General features: G+C 42.5%; 1 protein-coding gene across 1 annotated transcript in view; it reads right to left on the minus strand.

Annotated features, from left to right (window-relative positions):
• CTNND2 (catenin delta 2) overlaps nt 1-5,712 on the minus strand; it is a 509,931-nt gene extending 504,219 nt beyond the window's left edge. Inside the window, exon 1 of the mRNA XM_056854116.1 lies at nt 5,583-5,712. Coding sequence (XP_056710094.1) covers nt 5,583-5,711 — 129 coding nt within the window. The 5' untranslated portion in view covers nt 5,712. The remainder of the gene's footprint in view (nt 1-5,582) is intronic.
• Nucleotides 5,713-18,281: the final 12,569 nt, after the last annotated feature.

The following is an 18,281-nucleotide window of genomic DNA, read 5'->3' on the forward strand; positions in this document are numbered from 1 at the left end:
CAGAAACAACATAAGGCACAGGTACAGGATGGGAGATAGTTGGCAACAGTACATGTGAAAGAGATCCGGGAGTCTTAGTGGACCACAAACTGAACATGAATCAACAGTGTGATATGGCAGCTAAGAAGGCCAATGCAATTCTGGGCTGCATCAATAGGAGTATTGTGTCTAGATCAAAGGAAGTAATTCTACCACTGTATTCTGCATTGGTCAGACCTCACTTGGAATACTGTGTTAGATTTTGTCCTTGAGCATTTAGAAAGGATGTCCTTGAGCATTTAGAAAGGATGGATCTGATTACTAAGAGCCAGAACGGGTTTCTCAAGAACAAGTCATGTCAGACTAATCTTATCTCCTTTTATGAGAAAGTTACTATCTTGCTGGATCAGGGGGATGCTGTAGACATAGTTTATTTGATTTCAGTAGGGCTTTTGATAAGGTTCCCCATAATATTCTTGTTGACAAATTGGGAAAATGTGATTTAGATCCTATTTCTGTTATGTGGATCTGTAACTGATTGACAGATCGCACCCAAAAAGTGCTTTTTAATGGTTCCTCATCCACTTGGAAAAGAGTGACTAGTGTAGTGCCTCAGGGATCTGTCCTGGGTCCTGTGTTGTTCAACATCTTTATAAATGATTTGAATGAAGAAATAATGGGGATGCTTATTAAATTTGCAGATGATACTAAATTGGAAGGGGTAGCAAATATGGTAGAAGACAGAGCCAGGCTACAGGATGGTTTTGACAGGCTGGAGAATTGGGCTAAAACTAATAAAATGCATTTCAACAGAAATAAACGTAAAGTTCTACATTTAGGTAGGAAAAATCAAATGCATAATTATAGAATGGGGGAGACTTGTCTTAGCAATAGTGTGTGCGAAAAGGATCTTGGGGTCTTAGTAGACTAAACACTGAACATGAATCAGCAGTGTGATGCAGTAGCTAAAAAGGCAAATGCGAACTTGGGCTGTATCAACAGAAGTATAGTGTTCAGATCATACAAAGCGATGGTATTGCTCTGCTCTGTTTAGACCTCACCTAGAGTACTGTGTTCAGTTTTGGGCACCACAATTTAAGAAGGATGTAGACAAGCTGGAACATGTCCAGAGGAGGGCAACAAAGATGGTGAGGGGTCTGAAATTTAAGTCCTATGAGGAAAGATTGAAGGGGTTGGGTATGCTTAGCCTGAAGAGTAGAAGACTGAGAGGTGATATAATAACCATCTTCAAGTATTTGACGGGCTGACACATAGAGGATGGTACTGAGTTGTTTTCTGTTGCCCCAGTAGGTTGGACCAGAACTAACGGGTTGAAATTAAATCAAAAGAGTTTCCATCTAGACATCAGGAAGAATTTTCTAACAGAATGGTTCCTCGGTGGAACAGGCTTCCTTGGGAGGTGGTAAGTTATCCTTCCCTGGAGGTTTTTAAGCAGAGGCTAGATGACCATCTGTCAGCAATTCTGATTCTATGACCTTAGGCAGATCATGAGAAGGAGGGCATCTTGGCCATCTTCTGGGCATGGAGTAGGGGTTACTGGGTGTGTGTGTGGGGAGTTAATTGTGAATTTCCTACATTGTGCAGGGGGATGGACTAGATGACCCTGGTGGTACCTTCCAACTCTATGATTCTATGATTCTAAGTTGCTCCATTACACACATTCATCACTAGAATAAAAGAGGAAGGATCTTTGAAAAGGGGAAATTTCAATCATGTATCAGAACCCTTAAACTTGGTAGAAATACATTCTGTTATTTAACATATATGGTGCTGACCATTTAGGAGGTGGTTTCCAGTAAGCACCAGCTGTAATAAACAAAGGATAAAAATATTAAAATATGGCTCAGATCCACATGAACATAAGGGGCTGAAGTCCACGGAGCAGGACACCCTCACCCCTCCCCTCCCACTGCAGCCCAAAAACAGCCCCCAAAATGCTACTCCTGAGCGACATGGGCTCCCCCAGCAACAACTGTAGCCAAGCAGTGGCCCTCCTCCAAGCCTGTGCTACCTGGAGACATGTGTCACCGCCATTAGACGGGAGTTAAGCCCAGACGTTATGGACAGAGGCCCCCGCACTAGCAAGAAGGAAGAACCAGAGGGGATCCATTTTCTCTCTCTGTGCCCAAATCGTGTCTCCAGCAGCTGTCATTTCGCAAGAAAAGACCTGACACGTACGCAGTCATTCCCCCCCACCCCTCCATCTGCATGACTAACGACTTATCCCGAGATAGCAGCGGCCAGAGATCGCACCTCAGGCAACCGGGAAGTGATTCACCCCAAACGCAGGTGTTCGCGCCTTTGTGTCAAACTCAATAAACCCATCAACGATTGTCTCCCAGACTTTCCGGAATTGCGCAAAGCCCATAGGTTCTAGTTAGTCCGTCTCAATCACCCCCCTGCCCCACCCCAGTAGCCGATCATTAGATTCATTATCACCTTTTGTCCACACCGGGAGCAAGGAGGGGGAAAACCCAACTTCCCCCACCCCAGAGAGAGAGTATATCTGGGCTCACTCTCATCTATACGCCAGCTCTCGCTCTCCCTCACACACTCGCTGTTATTCTGTCGGTCTGGGTAGCAATGCCAGAGCACACAGCTCCCCAGCCTTGCTGGTTAAGCCACGGGAATCCCTACCCCTTCCCCCTCCTTTAGCCGCATGGAACCTCGGAAATCTGCTTCTGGACCAGGTGCAGTATTACTCGTCTTCAGAGGGCCTGCCACATTGGCAAATGTCTCTAACACCTTCAATTCCTAGACTCTGTATGTTGTGTGCATGTATGTTATTTTTGTATGCATGTGTGACAATATAATTTTAGTAAAATTCTTTTAAACCTAATTCCATTGCTTCTGCCTCATTTTCTGGTCATGGTATGGACTCTGGTAGACAAAGGTTGCATCTTGCTTAAGTTATGTACAGTGCCGGTTATTGAATGCTAATTCCCCCATATAATAATTCGTAACCCGGCATTTTGGCTAACACAACATGGGGGGGGGGAGTTCTGCATGGAAGGGGTTAATAGGTGAAAATCACCCTCCTTTCCATCTGCAGAAACCCTCCATTGGATCTAAACCAATGTGTGTCTGTATGTGTATGTGTGCGTGCATGCATACACACTTCGAATTATCTATCTCATGCTATGTAAAGATGTGCATTTTGCTATTTTTATAGCAAACAAAAAACCTGAAATTCAATGTGGCAAGACTTGGTAGGTTCAACGAAGAAAGACGCTACTGGTATACAGATACTCATGTGGACTGGGGGCTTAGAAGGGTATTTACTGAACTTTTCAAGGAAAATCCAAGAGGCTGCTGCAGAGAAGGAGGCATAAGCTTGCTGTTTTGAAACTTGGCCTACATAAGCATTGGTTTTTCTGGCACAAAAATGCAGGTTTTTAATTCTTGGCTCCTATAGAAAGGTTCTTGCATACTATTGTAAAAGTTGCCAGCAAAAAAGCTGGAGTGACAGATAAAGTACTTTGCATAAGGATTCTTGAACTTTAAAGACGGGGTACACAGCCAAGAGAGGGCAACAGCCTTTTCAGAAACAACCCAGCAAGATAGCAACAAACATAATACATACCAAACTTACATTTGCCACATGGTTATGACATATGTGCAGGAAACAAGTTCTTAGCACATGTCCACTTTGTTTAGTCACTGCCAATGTATTCCTTTTACAAAGCAACACTGTTTCTTTAAATAACTTTGTCTGAATCATGCTCCAAGTACTTCACTTGGATTTTCGGCAGAAGAGAGTCAAGCATGGGATGTCCAAAGTCAGCTGTAAGGTTGGAAGCTTCACACAAAATGTGATCAACATTCTCAAACAAGGTGTCAGCAAGGGCACCCAGTCGGGCCCCAGTTACCAAGCTCCGTGTTCTCCCCCACCCCCGCTTCCCGGTCTCGTGGGAAAGTCTCTTCAGTGTGGGAAGAAGGGGCGAAGGCCGGAGGCACTGTACCTCCACTTCAAAGCCTTCCTATTGTAAATCAAATATCTGTTCTCAAGGTGTCAATTCTGCCAGAAACCTGGCACCTCTAGTAACTTGAAAGAACCCTGATGTTTTGCATTTCAAAGATTACGTGTAATCAATTCTAGTGTGTGTTCCCTATAAGTATAGCCTGTATTTTCCCCATCGGTATTCTGACCTTAAGTTTGTATAGACCACTGAACCCGTTTGCTTTCCTAATAAAACTTTAAACTCTCTGCAACGTCTGGAGTAAAGTTTACTATTGCTGAGATGCAACGAGGTACTGGAGTCTGACACAAGGCTCTCATTCTCAAACAAGGCTCTCACCTTAACGTTTTGATTTAGCTTCTATCTGGATGGCTTCATTGTGCAACTGTGCACCTGTGCAGTAGCTGCTTCCACCGACTTTCCAGTTTAGTACATTTGTTTCATACGCTACAGAATCATGGCTGGGGCATGTGCAAACTACATTTGCAATGCATGTGTTGCAGCTGGTAGCAGCTTTTACACTTGAACAGCCAACATACAAAACATTTCCCCCTGCTCTGTGTTATGTTTAGGTTATTAAAGTGACCTAATTCTTGAGAATAGATCACTTAGAGTTCAACACCTATTTGCACCTGCACAGTCAAGAGGCATCATTTGAATGACCTATAGTGGGGGAAACTACAATGCCCATGAGGAAGTGCAACAACAAACACATACACACACAAATGTATTTTTTCCAGATCCACGCAGTCTCACTACCTTTGCCGTTAATGAACACCAAGGCAGGCAACTGAAATGGCCAGAGGAGACACTTCCGGTCCACAATTCGTGAACAGAGAAATGTAAATGAGTATGTACCTAAAGAATGTGATGAAAAGCTGATTAGGAGGAAACGGGGCAGTGGATGGGGGAAGCCAGAGAAAAGGAGCATGAATGTGCATCTGCAACTGGGTGTTGTTGAGGTTTTTTGCATAAACATGTGCAAACTCTTTGAGCACAAATGACTAGTTTGTCAAATGTACACCTGTGCTGACTGCAGCTCACAAGCGGAACGTGAACTGACTTGATGATAAACCAAGCATCCCTGAAAGTCAGCAACTGCTTGGCAAAGGTAACTCACCACAGTAAAAATCTAGTACGCAAGACCTCCTCAAACCAAACACCAATGGTGCTCACTGCATGCAGTCTAATGCTGATCACGGTCATCAAGAAAAACAAGTTCAGATATTATCAGTCCAGCAAAAGAAAACAAATTTCAACAAATTCTTTCACAGTTAAAGAAGTCCTGACTCAAGACTTCAGGAAAGTTAAACGTGTTTCCTATCACTCACATAAAGCTCCCATTCCTAAAATCTACAGCAGGGGAAACATTAAAAATGGACCAATGGTGTGCTGTTCACTTGTTTTAAATCATTTTAAGGTAAATAAGGAAAGTGAACTATTTAAATCAACATTTCACTCACAAAACGGTATTTGCAAATTACACTGAGGGATGCAAAAGAGAAATATTTCCAAAATTTAATTCACAACTCTTTTATGGAATATAGCAAGTAAAAGGATGAGCTCATGTGCACAACATAAAATACAACTGAAATCATACTGTAATTTTTTGCAATTGCTTACCTGTTCCTTGACTGATGCCAGAATGGCAGACGTGGTCTCTGTTTCAGATCCATCCCCACTGGATGTGTTCAACACCGGGCTCAGAGAACTTGCCTTGTCCGAAGATGATGGCTGGTCTGGAACCGGCATAGCTCCTGTAACAAGGAAACAATGAACAATTATATACATGGTTTTTATCAAGAATTCAACATGCAAAAAAGAGCTGACCTAGTTTTAAACAAAAATCCAAAACCTGGAAGAATAAATTGCAGCTGCAGCCAGTTATAGATAAGGCATATCAGGGAACAGTTATACATGCCATAGTGCACTGAGGGGAAAAAGTATTTGATCCCCTGTTAAATTTGCCCATTTGCCCTCTGATGAAGAAATGACCAATCCATAATTTTAATGGTAGGCTTATTGTAGCTGTGAGAGGCAGAATAACAACAGGAAAAACCCCAGAAACCCAGAAGCCAAAGTCAGAGATGGATGTGCATTATAATGAGTGAAATAAGTATTTGATCCCCTAGCAACCAGCCAGATTAAGGTTAGGGTTAGGGTTCTGCTGTCGACAGAAGCAATCAATCCATCAGATTCCAAACTAGCCACCATGACCAAGACCAAAGAGCTGTCCAAGGATGTCAGGGACAAGATTGTAGACCTGCACAAGGCTGGACTGGGCTACAAGACTATTGCCAAGCAGCTTGGTGAGAAGGTGACAACCCTAACCCTAACTGTCAACCTCCCTCGGTCTGGGACTCCATGCAAGACCCCATCTCATGGAGTTGCAATGATCATGAGAACGGTGATGAAGCAGCCCAGAACTACACGGGGGGAATTTGTCAATGATCTCAGGGCAGCTGGGACCATAGTCACCATGAAAACAGTTGGTAACACACTACCCCTTGAAGGACTGAGATCTTGCAGAGCCCGCAAGGTCCCCTTGCTCAAGACAGCACATGTACAGGCCCGTCTGCAGTTTGCCAATGCACATGTGAATGACCCAGAGGAGAACTGGGTGAAAGTGTTGTGGTCAGATGAGACCAAAATCGAGCTCTTTGGCATCAACTCAACTCGCCGTGTTTGGAGGAGGAGGAATGCGGCCTACGACCCCAAAAACACCATCCCCACCGTCAAACATGGAGGGGGACATATTATGCTTTGGAGGAGTTTTTCTGCTAAGGGGACAGGACACCTTCACCGCATCGAAGGGACGATGGATGGGACCATGTATCGTCAAATCTTGGGTGAGCACCTCCTTCCCTCAGCCAGGGAATTGAAAATGGGTTGAGGATGGGTATTCCAGCATGACAATGACCCAAAACACACGGCCAAGGCAACAAAGGAGTGGCTCAAGAAGAAGCACATTAAGGTCCTGGACTGGCCTAGCCAGTCTCCAGACCTTAATCCCATAGAAAATCTGTGGAGGGAGCTGAAGGTTCGAGTAGCTACACATCAGCCTCGAAATCTTACTGACTTGGAGAGGATCTGCAAAGAGGAGTGGGACCAAATACCTCCTGAGATGTGTGCAAACCTGGTGGCCACCTACAAGAAACGTCTGACCTCTGTAATTGCCAACAAGGGTTTTGCCACCAAGTACTAAGTCATCTTTTGCAAAGGGATCAAATACTTATTTCACTCATTATAATGCACATCAATCTCTGACTTTTGTCTTCTGGGTTTCTGGGGGTTTTCCTGTTGTTATTCTGTCTCTCACAGCTACAATAGACCTACCATTAAAATTATGGACTGGTCATTTCTTCATCAGAGGGCAAACGGGCAAATTCAGCAGGGGATCAAATACTTTTTCCCCTCACTGTAACCTCCAGATTGTACTACTGAGGTCTTTTATGCATGGCTGTTTCCCTCGCCATCACCCCTCCAATTACTTTGGGTCTTTATGTTGATTATCTCCCCCTGCCTTTCCCTGCGTTCTGCCCGTGTTTTCAAATTTGAGATAAAACAGGTCTCTGAAAACGCGGGCAAAAGGCAGGGAAAAGCAGGGGGAGAGCGGGGCGACCTCTGACGGTCAGAAATGGCATCCGTAATCAACACAAAGACCAGAAGTCATCGGAGGGGTGACCACGAGGGAAACAGCCCTGCATAAAAGACCCAAGATTCATGCACTCTAAATGGGACTGCCTCTGAAAAGTGTCTGGAATCTATAACAGTGAGAGTCCTAAGGGGGAGCCACAGTGAGAAATATGCAACCAAAGTACAGGTTAAGTATCCCTTATCTGGACTGCTTGGGACCAGCAGTGGTCGGTATTTTGGATCTTTCTGTATATTGGAATATTTTAGAATTTTTGAATATACATAATGAGTTATCTTGGGAATGGGACCCAAATTCATTTATATTTTATATACACTTTATACACACAGTCTGAATGTAATTTTAAACAATATTTTTAATAATTTTGTGTGCACTGAACCATCAGAAAGCAAAGGTGTAACTATCTCACCAGAATACCTGTATCAGCTGTTAAACAAGAGCAACAACCAACAAACTAACAATGGCAGGCTTTCAGTCTCCACCTATGATGCAGTGTACACTGCATTTTATTTTTTGTAGGTGAGAGGAAACATTAGAATCATAGAGTTGGAAGGGACCCCTGCACAATGCAGGAAATTCACAACTACCTCCCCACCACACACACGCCTCCAGTGACCCATACTCCATGCCCAGAAGATGGGCACTGAAAGCAGTCAGCACGGATCAGCCTGCATGCCGGCTTGAAGGGTCCGATTTTTTAGATCAGTCCGGATATGGGATGTCCGGATATTCTACCGGTACTGTGTCAGCCAATTTTTCCAGGGACAATTCAAAGTACTAGTTAAAGTACTACACCTTTAAAGCCCTAAGCTCACCTTGGTTCTATAACAGCTAGGTGAGCTTCATCAATCAGACCAGTGACTCAGGTCTCTGTGGCCTATGTTCTGGGAAGTTCTACATCCTAGAATGGGAGGGCACTGGGGCACTACAGGCAACGGCACTGGGGCTCTAAGCCATGGAGTTGTCCAGGCATGGGATAAGGCTGGTGGATCAATCTACGTCCGTGTCGGCAGAGATGCCCACACTGGAGAGAGAAGTTCAGTGTAAGAGTTAAGGTCTGCTGTGGGGAAAATTGTTAATGAATGACGCTCCAGCTCTATATCCATCCAAGAACAGTGGTGAGTCTTCCTTTGAGTATGGGCACAATCATTTTTAAGCACAGTCTTCCAAATAATTATTTGCCCTCCTGATGCTTAGGGGATTTTCGGTGCAGCCGCCCATCTCTTCTGTTCTAATACACCCCCCATTTGGACACAAACAAAGAAGAACAGCCACTATACCTTGCTCTGCTCTCTTCACAAAGGCCTCCAAGCCTTAGGCCATGATAAGCAAAGAATTCAAGTCACATTTGCAACAACCTAAAGGCAGTATTCTATATAAAATCTTAATACACGGCAGCAAGTGAAAGTGTAACTCTGATGGTTCCCTAAATAAATTCCAGTGATCCAGAGGTAAATAGAAGAAGAAAAAGAAGAGTTGGTTTTTCTATGCCGACTTTCTCTACCTTTTAAGAAGAATGAAACTGGCTTACAATCTCCTTCCCTTCCTCTCCCCACAACAGACACCCTGTGAGGTAGGTGGAGCTGAGAGAGCTCTAAGAGAACTGTGACTAGCCCAAGGTCACCCAGCATGCTTCATGCGTAGGAGTGGGGAAACCAGTTCATAAGATTAGGTTGGAAAGAAGGCGATTAAGGGGAGACATGATAGAGGTCTATAAAATCATACATGGTATGTAGAGAGTGGACAGGGAGAAGTTTTTCTCCCCCTCTCATAATACTAGAACATGAGGTCATTTGCTGAAGCTGGAGGATGAGAGATTAAAAACAGATAAAAGTATTTCTTCATACCATGCATAGTTAAATTGTGGAACTCCCTGCCCCAGGATGTGGTGATGGCTGCCAACTTGGAAGGCTTTAAGAGGGGAGTGGACATGTTCATGGAGGAGAGGGCTATCCATGGCTACTAGTAAAAATGGTTACTATTTTCACTAGTAGACTTCTTAGAGATACGTGATTGGCACTGTGTGAACAGACTGCTGGACTTGATGGGCCTGGGTCAGATCCAGAAGGGCTTTCCTTACGTTCTTATGAGCATGCCTATTATTTTAGGTGCTGTGGAACACAGGCAGGACAAAACTCCTGCAGTTGTTGTGTTTGTGGGCTTCCTAGAGGCACCTGGTTGGCCACTGTGTGAACAGACTGCAGGACTTGATGGGCCTTGGTCTGGTCCAGCAGGGCTTTTCTTATGGTCTTATGAGAATTGTTCAGTAGAAATACTCATGAAAGGGCAATACAAATTAACGCTTATTGCACAGCAGCCATTTACATCAATTACTATTGAATGAGTTTGTTCAGTGGTCAAAATTCTTAAATATATCTAGAATTGTTTTAAGTGAATAAAAATAATAGTCATAAGACCTTCAACAGGTCCTTCAATTTGCCTTCAACAGCCTTCAGTTTGCAAGATCTGAGCAAGGCTGTCAAAGATAGGACATTTTGGAGGACTTTCATTCTTAGGGTCGCCATGAGTCGGAAGCGACTTGACGGCACTTAACACTTAACACACACAGGACCTTAGTCCTGAACTAAAGATATAGTGTCTCTTGTCTATTCTGGCCCTGCACCTATTTCCTTCTTACAGTTCTTCCCTGTCTGCCCCCTCAAACATTTGCGTTCCTGCAAAACATTTATTTTACAACATTTATATCCCTCTTTTTGTCCTCACAATGCAATATAGTCTTTTCCAGTTGTTGCTATTGTAAAAACTAATGGAAAAGCAACAATTATCTTAAACGAGATGCTTTGAAGTTGATATCTACAACATCAGAGCACCATAATAATAGCTCTTATTTCCTGGGTAATGTACACCTAGGTTTTTCTTTTATTTTCCCAAAGATTATGACCTATGAGGCCAAAATATACTTAGAACTGCTGATTCACTAATGCACATCAACAGGGGTTAACCTCATATAATGAGAGGTTCATAACGATCCAAACTGCTTTCCACCCTAGTTGCTATTAGCACGCTTGCTCTAAATGCTCTCCTGTTTTGATTTTCAAGCTGAAAATAGTGCTTTGGGGAGGTGGACATAAGGCCCCCCTCCAACTGTGATAACAGTCACTTTTTAAAAGGTGAAATTGTTTCTCCTGTTAACAACTTCTTTGGCACCATTGTGTGTGTGTGTGTGTGTGTGTGTGTGTGTCTTCCTTCCTGAAAGGGTGATCCTAGCGATGACCATGAACCTGCAATTACCATGGGGGGGGGGTTAATTTATTATTCCAGCAGAGCTTGTCTAAACTGCTACCAGTGAAGTCAAAGATGCTCCCACAAACCTGAAACACCAGAGTTGGTGTATTTGATGGACCCATTCCTATAATTTAACGTGGTTGGAAAAGGTCGGCAGGTTAAAACTTTGTCTGAAAAATATATACTGAATTGTTCATTTCTGGTTTGTAATGTGCAAATTTGATTTCATCCCTTGATTTGTACTGTCCATGAACTGTTAAGACACACCTCATAAGAAATGGAATAGATATCACCCATTTTAATTTCTAATTAAGATGCTTTTATTCCTTAAGGGTGCACAAAAAATTGATTCAGATAATTTTGTTCATCCTTACCTCATATTAATTGACGATCTAGATTCAAGTCCAGTAGCACCTTAGGGTCCAATATGATTTTCAGGGTATAAACCTTCAAGAGTCAAAGCTGACTTCGTCCCTTCCTTACATCGTCTCTGACAAAGGGAGTTTGACTCTCAAAAGCTCATACCCTGAAAATCGTGCTGGTCTCTCAGGTGCTCCTGGACTCTAACCTAGGTCTTATACTGCATCCCAACATGGCTACCCTTGGTGGACTGTGTTCATATTAATTGCATTTACTACCCATGCTCAGATTTGTTTCTACTGGATTCAATGGGAAACACTTTTCTAGCTGTAAATGTTTTGTTTCCCTCCTTATTGAGATGAAATTCTCACAGTCTATGCATCTGAACTATGACAGCCTGCCTGCCCAATTCAAGTAAATTGCTCAAAGTGTTACTGTTTTACACTTCTGGATGTAACTCTCAGGCTTCCCATTCCATTTGGATGAAATTTTCAGATACTACCCCACAAACCGACCAAATTTCAGGTAGGCTGCGAAAACAGAACAAAACAAGATCCTCTTTTTGTAGGCCATTAATATTCTCGCTCACAGAGTGGGGCACAGTTTTGGAAACCACAGCCATGGCATGGCAGAGGAGAGATGCAACATTTTAAGGCATTTTAAAGGGATGATTTCTGCTAATTACCCCCTTCCAGCTACAGCCCACCGAGCCTGCTGAAATTTTGTTCCCGAGGGACAGAAGACAGAATAGCACAGTGAGAGAGGGAGGAGGAATTGGCAGAGATTGTTATCCCCTCTTAAGGAGCCTTAAGGACCCTTTTTAAAAATGTGGTTGGATACAAGCCAGTCAAACATCAACACAACCTCATCAACAAACACAAGCAAAACGCAACCATGAAGGTGTCATTAATATTTCCCACAAATATTATGACATATTGAAAGGAAAAGGCACAAGCAGCAGATGCAAATTTCCAAAAGGATGAATTTCACATTTTTCAGTTATCTTATTTGGCTCAATAACTCTTATCACATGAACTGAAATGTACCACATGAACTGACTTTACAAGTGCCATTTGCAATATCAGTGTCATCAGAGGACAGGGATCTTAAGACCAATGGCGTTTAGGATTAATAAACAAAGTTGTTTTGCATTGGGTTATGTGAAACAGCTGTTAAGCTAGCGGGCCTGTAAGATCCCAGCTCCTTTTTTCAAAATGAGCATTATGTAGGTTAGCTTGTCAATCCTCTGGTGAGGAGGCTTATTTTAGTGACAAGTTGCATTTTTTTAGATCTTCTATTTCACATTTGATTTTTTTTTTTTTTTTAAGAACTGCCAGCTGCCTGCCATCTGGACCTGGTGACATTAATTTTTAATTTGTAAATTAGTTCTGGAATTCCATCTCTTGTCACCTCTATCTGGTTTGTTTCCTCAGACATCATCTGAAGTAGTATAGGTGGGGCTAACGCTTCTGATGCTAATAGTTCATTTAGCTTTTCTGCAGTCTTTCAGTCCCTCCTCGTTTTCCCAAGTTTGATGTAATTGTATTTGAAGGACTTTTCTTGCACCTTTGTGCTCCCCAAATTTCTGTCTGTCTGTCTGTCTGTCTTTTTCTTTAGTCTTATCGCCAACATACTTTTTTTGGCCAGTTCCTTTTCATTCTCCTCATTTGGGCAAAGATAAACAAATCTTCTTGCTTTGAACAGAGTTTCCTTGGTTCTGCTTGTTAACTATAATGACATCCTCTTGTACATGTTTGTATATTTACTGACTTGCACTATGGTTTTTAGCTGAAGTTGTCATGTTGTGTTTTTAAATAATCTTCTTCTGGCCTGAAGAAATGTGACTCCACTGACTGCTTTTTAAACTTCCTTTTAACTAACCCACTCACTGCAGAGAAGTTTCCGCTTTTGAAACTAAATGTGAGCACATTATACTCTCTGGGAAACTTCCCATTAAGGTACATACTGAATTTGCTAGAAAAGTGATGACTTTCCAAATTGGATCAACAATTAAATTATTAAAATAATTCAAGTTACAATGCAACTGCTAATTGGAAAGTGCCACAGGGCTCCCTTTCTAAAACAAACTACTATGACTCCTCTTCAGGAATGAAATACATAAATTTCACCACACAAATGAAATGCAACACAGAAGATTCAATTGGGCTTTTTCTTGTTAAATATATACTGCAACATAATCCATACAGATGGAATTGAATTTATTATTCAAGACATGAATTAAATGGAATTTTATCTTCATTCTAAAACAAGAATATAATGGAACTGTTTTCTCTTTACACCAATTATTTCATCATAACTGCTATGTATTACAAGGCATAACTTACCAACAATATAAAACATTAAAACCAAGGTAAAACAACACATTGTTTCAAATACATAATTCAGGAGCAATTTCATGGTTTACACTCCCACAGAATAGTTTTAAGAGTTTAGAAGTAAACTTGCTAAAGATTGTTCTTAGCAATAAATGCAGTGAAAATAAGAAGGTTGCTTCTATAAGACATTTAGTCTATTGCATTTATTGAATTTAACACCTCTCTTATTATAGTAATATTCTCTATTTTGTAATCTCATTCTTTGTTATATTATGTCAGGTCTTAGAAAAGCTTTTCACTCCCACCATTTCCAGTTCTGTAATCCTAGTCCTACTGATTGTATTCCATGCTGCTCAAAATCAATGGATCAAGGAGCTTCTAAGGGATAAAGGAAAGGAAAGGATTGTATTCCTAGCCAAGAAGACAGAAGGAGATTGACAGCGCATTACTGACTTCTGAGGATGAAAGTCCTCAGGAGGCCAGGAAGGGGCTGTGCCGGCATTGGGGGCCCCCATGCCAGTATCCAGGCTACTTATGCCAACGTAAGTGGCCCCAATGCTGGTGGGGAGACCTGGACGCCAGTCTCCTGGCTCTGCCACAGTAGCGCCACCCTGGGACGTCAATGGGGCCTTGTGCCCACTGGCGTAAAGGCCCGCGCCGGCATTCTGGGGAGCGGTCCGGCATCCCAGGGGCGTTCCCTGGCTGTTTTGGGGGGTGGGGCTGCCTGTAGGCAGCCTCCTGTCCCCTTTCACCCCGGGTATGCCAGCTTTTTAGCAGGCACAGCCGGCCGGGAGGCACAAATCTATTTAAAGCCCCCCTTCAGCCCTGCTGGGACTCCCAGCAGGGCTGGCAGGGGGCTGGCAAGCCCCTCTGCGCTGTCTGCGCAGACAGAACAGGGGGTCTTGCCAGCCCCCCGCCAGCCCTGCCGGGACTCCCAGCAGGGCGGGGGGGGGTCTGGAAACCCTCTGCGCTGCCTGCCCAGACAGCGCAGAGGGGCTTGTTTAAAAAGCGCCCCGCATGCCTTCAGGGGGCTTCCCTGAAGGCGCACGGGGGGCCGAATTTTCCCCCGAACTCCGGATCCCCCCGAATTTCTGGGGATTCGAAGCGGGGGAGTTCGGACTTCGGCACGGCCCGGGGGAGTTCGGACTTCAGGCCGAATTTTGCCGAAGCCGAACTATACCGAATTTTTTTTCAACAGCCCTAGTGAGAACTGGAAGAGGGATTTTGGATATTTCCCCATACTTCTGGAAGTTCTCGGAGAAGAAAGGGATTCAAAGTCCCTTCACTCCTGTTAGCTAGGCTGGGAACAGAGTCTGTGGAACTGAATCTGTGAGAGTTCTGAGGGACAGAACTAAGCTTGTAACTAAGAACTGAAGGAACATACTGTAACTTGTGAAAAAATCTAAGCTAAAGACATCTTAACATCTGAACTAAGCTATCTCTCTGGAAGAATCTTGTGTACATACATGTGATTTTGAGTTTTCCCTCCAATTCTGCCTTTTCATAAAAAATCCATCTTGTAAATACTGTTCAATAAATTCCCCTGTTCTGTTTGTTAAAGTTAAGAAGCCTCTTGTGTCAAATTTCTCTCTGAGGCCAATACTGGTGTTGGACTGGAGGAGGAGCAAAACAATATCTTCACAAATACACTCAGGCTAGTGTTTTCCCCTCAGCATACACAGCCAGGCTGAGAGAGTGGGTTATTAAAGGGGGGTAAAAAGGGGGTGCGTCATAGGGGGAATGAGGGAGCTGCTGTCAGCAACATAGGGAGGTAACTTCCGGGTTCCCCCAGAGGTGACATCATGACTGCAGGGCAATGGCCTTTTAAAAAAATTCGCTCCTGCCACCACTCAGAACAGCTGTGGGAAATGAGAGCTGGGGTCCAGTTGTTCCCCCACTCTCTCTGGAGGCTAGGCTGCCCTGTTTGCAAAAGGGCTTTATCACATTTGCAATGGGGAAGAGGGAACATGTCTCTGATACTGGAGCAGCTTGGCCCGTGCTTCCCCTCCTGATCCAATTGAATTAGTTGCCTAATTTAAACAAAATGGATTTATTCAGTTGTGTAGCTTAATGAGCATCATGAGCAACTTCATCAATCACGGCAGGATCTAGGTGAAAGCTGCCAATGGAACGGCCATCTCCAAGGGGCAGATCAGGGAGTGCGGCCTGGTTAGTGAAAATGTTACTCTCCCCAGTTCAGAGTAAATGGTTATAAAAAGTCTGTTGACGCCCTCACATAGCCATATCCAATTCAAGGAACGTATGTGACCACAAGGAACATCATTATGTTCATAGGGGCCCTTCATAGGAAGAAGCCCTAAAATGTTACCAAAGCAACAGCATTAATGGACTGGGGGGGGGGGTTAGGTTGTGAAAAAAATCATTATGATAGGGTTTTTGCCCCAGGGGGCTTTTTTGAACACTTTTTTTTAAAAGAAGTTAAATTCTCAAATAATAGTATTCACGAAGCATTAGCTATTATGCCATCACCATGGAGACGGAGAGTGCCGACAATATTCCTAATTAAATGAGAATACAGTAAATGCAGAATCATCTCGAGGGATGAGAAGACGCAAAGACTGATGGTTTTTATCATGAATATCTCATGTTCCTAACACTATAGGAAGAATCACCTTCTGCTTGTCTCGCAGCGCAGTCTCTGTCCTAGAAACCCATTTGAAAAGCAATCCACTCAAAAGATAGCACATCTAATAATAACACATATATAGTAGTACTAAATTTTCATTTCATATTGCAGATATACAGAAATAATCTATAATAAATAACAGGGTGGATAAAAACCAATGCTTTTTTAAAATCAAGAAATCTGATTTTTTTTACTTAAATCGGATTTTTTTTATTTAAATCGGATTTTTTAAATAAAATGCTTTTTGAGGAAAAATCTATCTAAAGATTGTTTTCTATTTAAGACACATTATAGTCCAAATGTTATTCATCATGAAATTAAGGATTAGCTTTTAATTCTGTAACATGAGGTTGTATATTCATGCAATGTTTAAATTTCTGGATAAATGAATTCCATTAATCCAATCACAACATCATGCTCTTCCAGAGGTTTTTATAAGACGATTTGAGGCAATTTTTCTATCTAGAAGATATTATCACAGATGCTTGGTTTTGCAGTTCTCAAAACTGTGAATTTGCATCTGCAGAGATAACATACCTCTTCTGCATTGCAAAAATGTTATAAAATAAACATACAGGGTTGAGAAAAAGTCCTTAATCCCATTGTTCCTTTGCAAATCTAGGTACACAGAGTCAACCCCCTACCCCTTAAGTTTCAGCAAGTTCAATGAACAGAACATTGTTTGGAGTGGAATATATCTGCACAAGGAGTTATGTGTGAGGAGGGAGGGGAGGTTTTTCAGGTCCCTCTTAACCACTGGTGGGAGGTTTGGGGGACACAGCATGACGAGGGCGGGGTTTGGGGAGGGGAAGGACTTCAATGCCATAGAGTGCAATTGCCAAAGCAGCCATTTTCTCCAGATAAACTGATCTCTATCGGCTGGAGAACAGCTGTAATAGCAGGAGATCTCCAGCTAGTACCTGTTGGTTGGAAACCCTAAAGGAGGGGCAAGCAGTAAAAATGAAAGTGAAACCTTTTGAGCAGAAGACTCCTCAAGTCTTGAGAACTTTGTATGTATAGCCTGAGGTTTATCATATAATTCTCTCCTTGGAGGAGAGAGCCTATAATGGCAGCAGTCTGTAAAAGAGTGTAGAAAACCATGACTTAATTCTAGTCCTACTGACTAGTGATAAATAACAATTACCTTGACGTAGAGGATGTTAGTCACCATTGAAATCAACGGGACTAATCATGATTAGTTCAAGTCCCATTAATTTCAAGGAGACCTAAACATAATATTCTCTAAGCTGGAGCTTTAAAAGTAAAAAATACACAAACACAATTATGTGCAAAATGAAATCATTACTACTGTTTACCTAATCTATACATTTGAGTATATGACATGCGCACACAAAGGTCATGGGAAATGTGCAAAACTGCATCCTTTCTTATTGCATTTGGTAAAAACTAAATCAAAATAGATGAAATCTGCTTTTAGAGACTATTTTACAACATGACAGTTTGTACATTTTAAATTGTTCCATCCCCCCACCCCCAAGAAACAAGTATGCTGAACAGAAAACTAGACAACTATCAAAAGCAATCAAAGGGTAAAGGTGCCATAAGCACTTCAACAAGTGTTACAAAAATTTCTTCAAAGGAAAAAAAAGTGACATTTGGATGAAGGCCATTTCTCCATCAACTTGTAAATGAGCAATAAACTAAAAAGATATTCACCTCCATCTCTTGCAGTACAGCCACAGCCAAAGCAATGATTTCCTCACTCAAGTGAAGCATCCCCTTAAGCACAGCCTGTACTTCCAAAATATCAGATAATTACATTGTTTTAAAATATAGCTCTTATTGACTCCAATATAGAAGCCCAAAATCATAAAACAAGGCTATTTAAAAGTTGTATTTTACTCTGCAAATATAGGTATCAATGGTCTTTTATGCATGGCTGTTTCACTCGCTGTCACCTCTTCAATGACTTGTGGTCTTTGAATTATGCATGCCATTTCCAACCATCAGAGGTCGCTTCACTCTCCCCCTGTCTTTTTCCGCATTTTGCCTGCGTTTTCAGAGACCTGCTTTATCTCAAATTTGAAAACACAGGCAAAACATGAGGAATGGCAAGG

The sequence above is a fragment of the Euleptes europaea genome, chromosome 8, assembly GCF_029931775.1.
Source record: "Euleptes europaea isolate rEulEur1 chromosome 8, rEulEur1.hap1, whole genome shotgun sequence".
NCBI lineage: Eukaryota > Metazoa > Chordata > Lepidosauria > Squamata > Sphaerodactylidae > Euleptes > Euleptes europaea.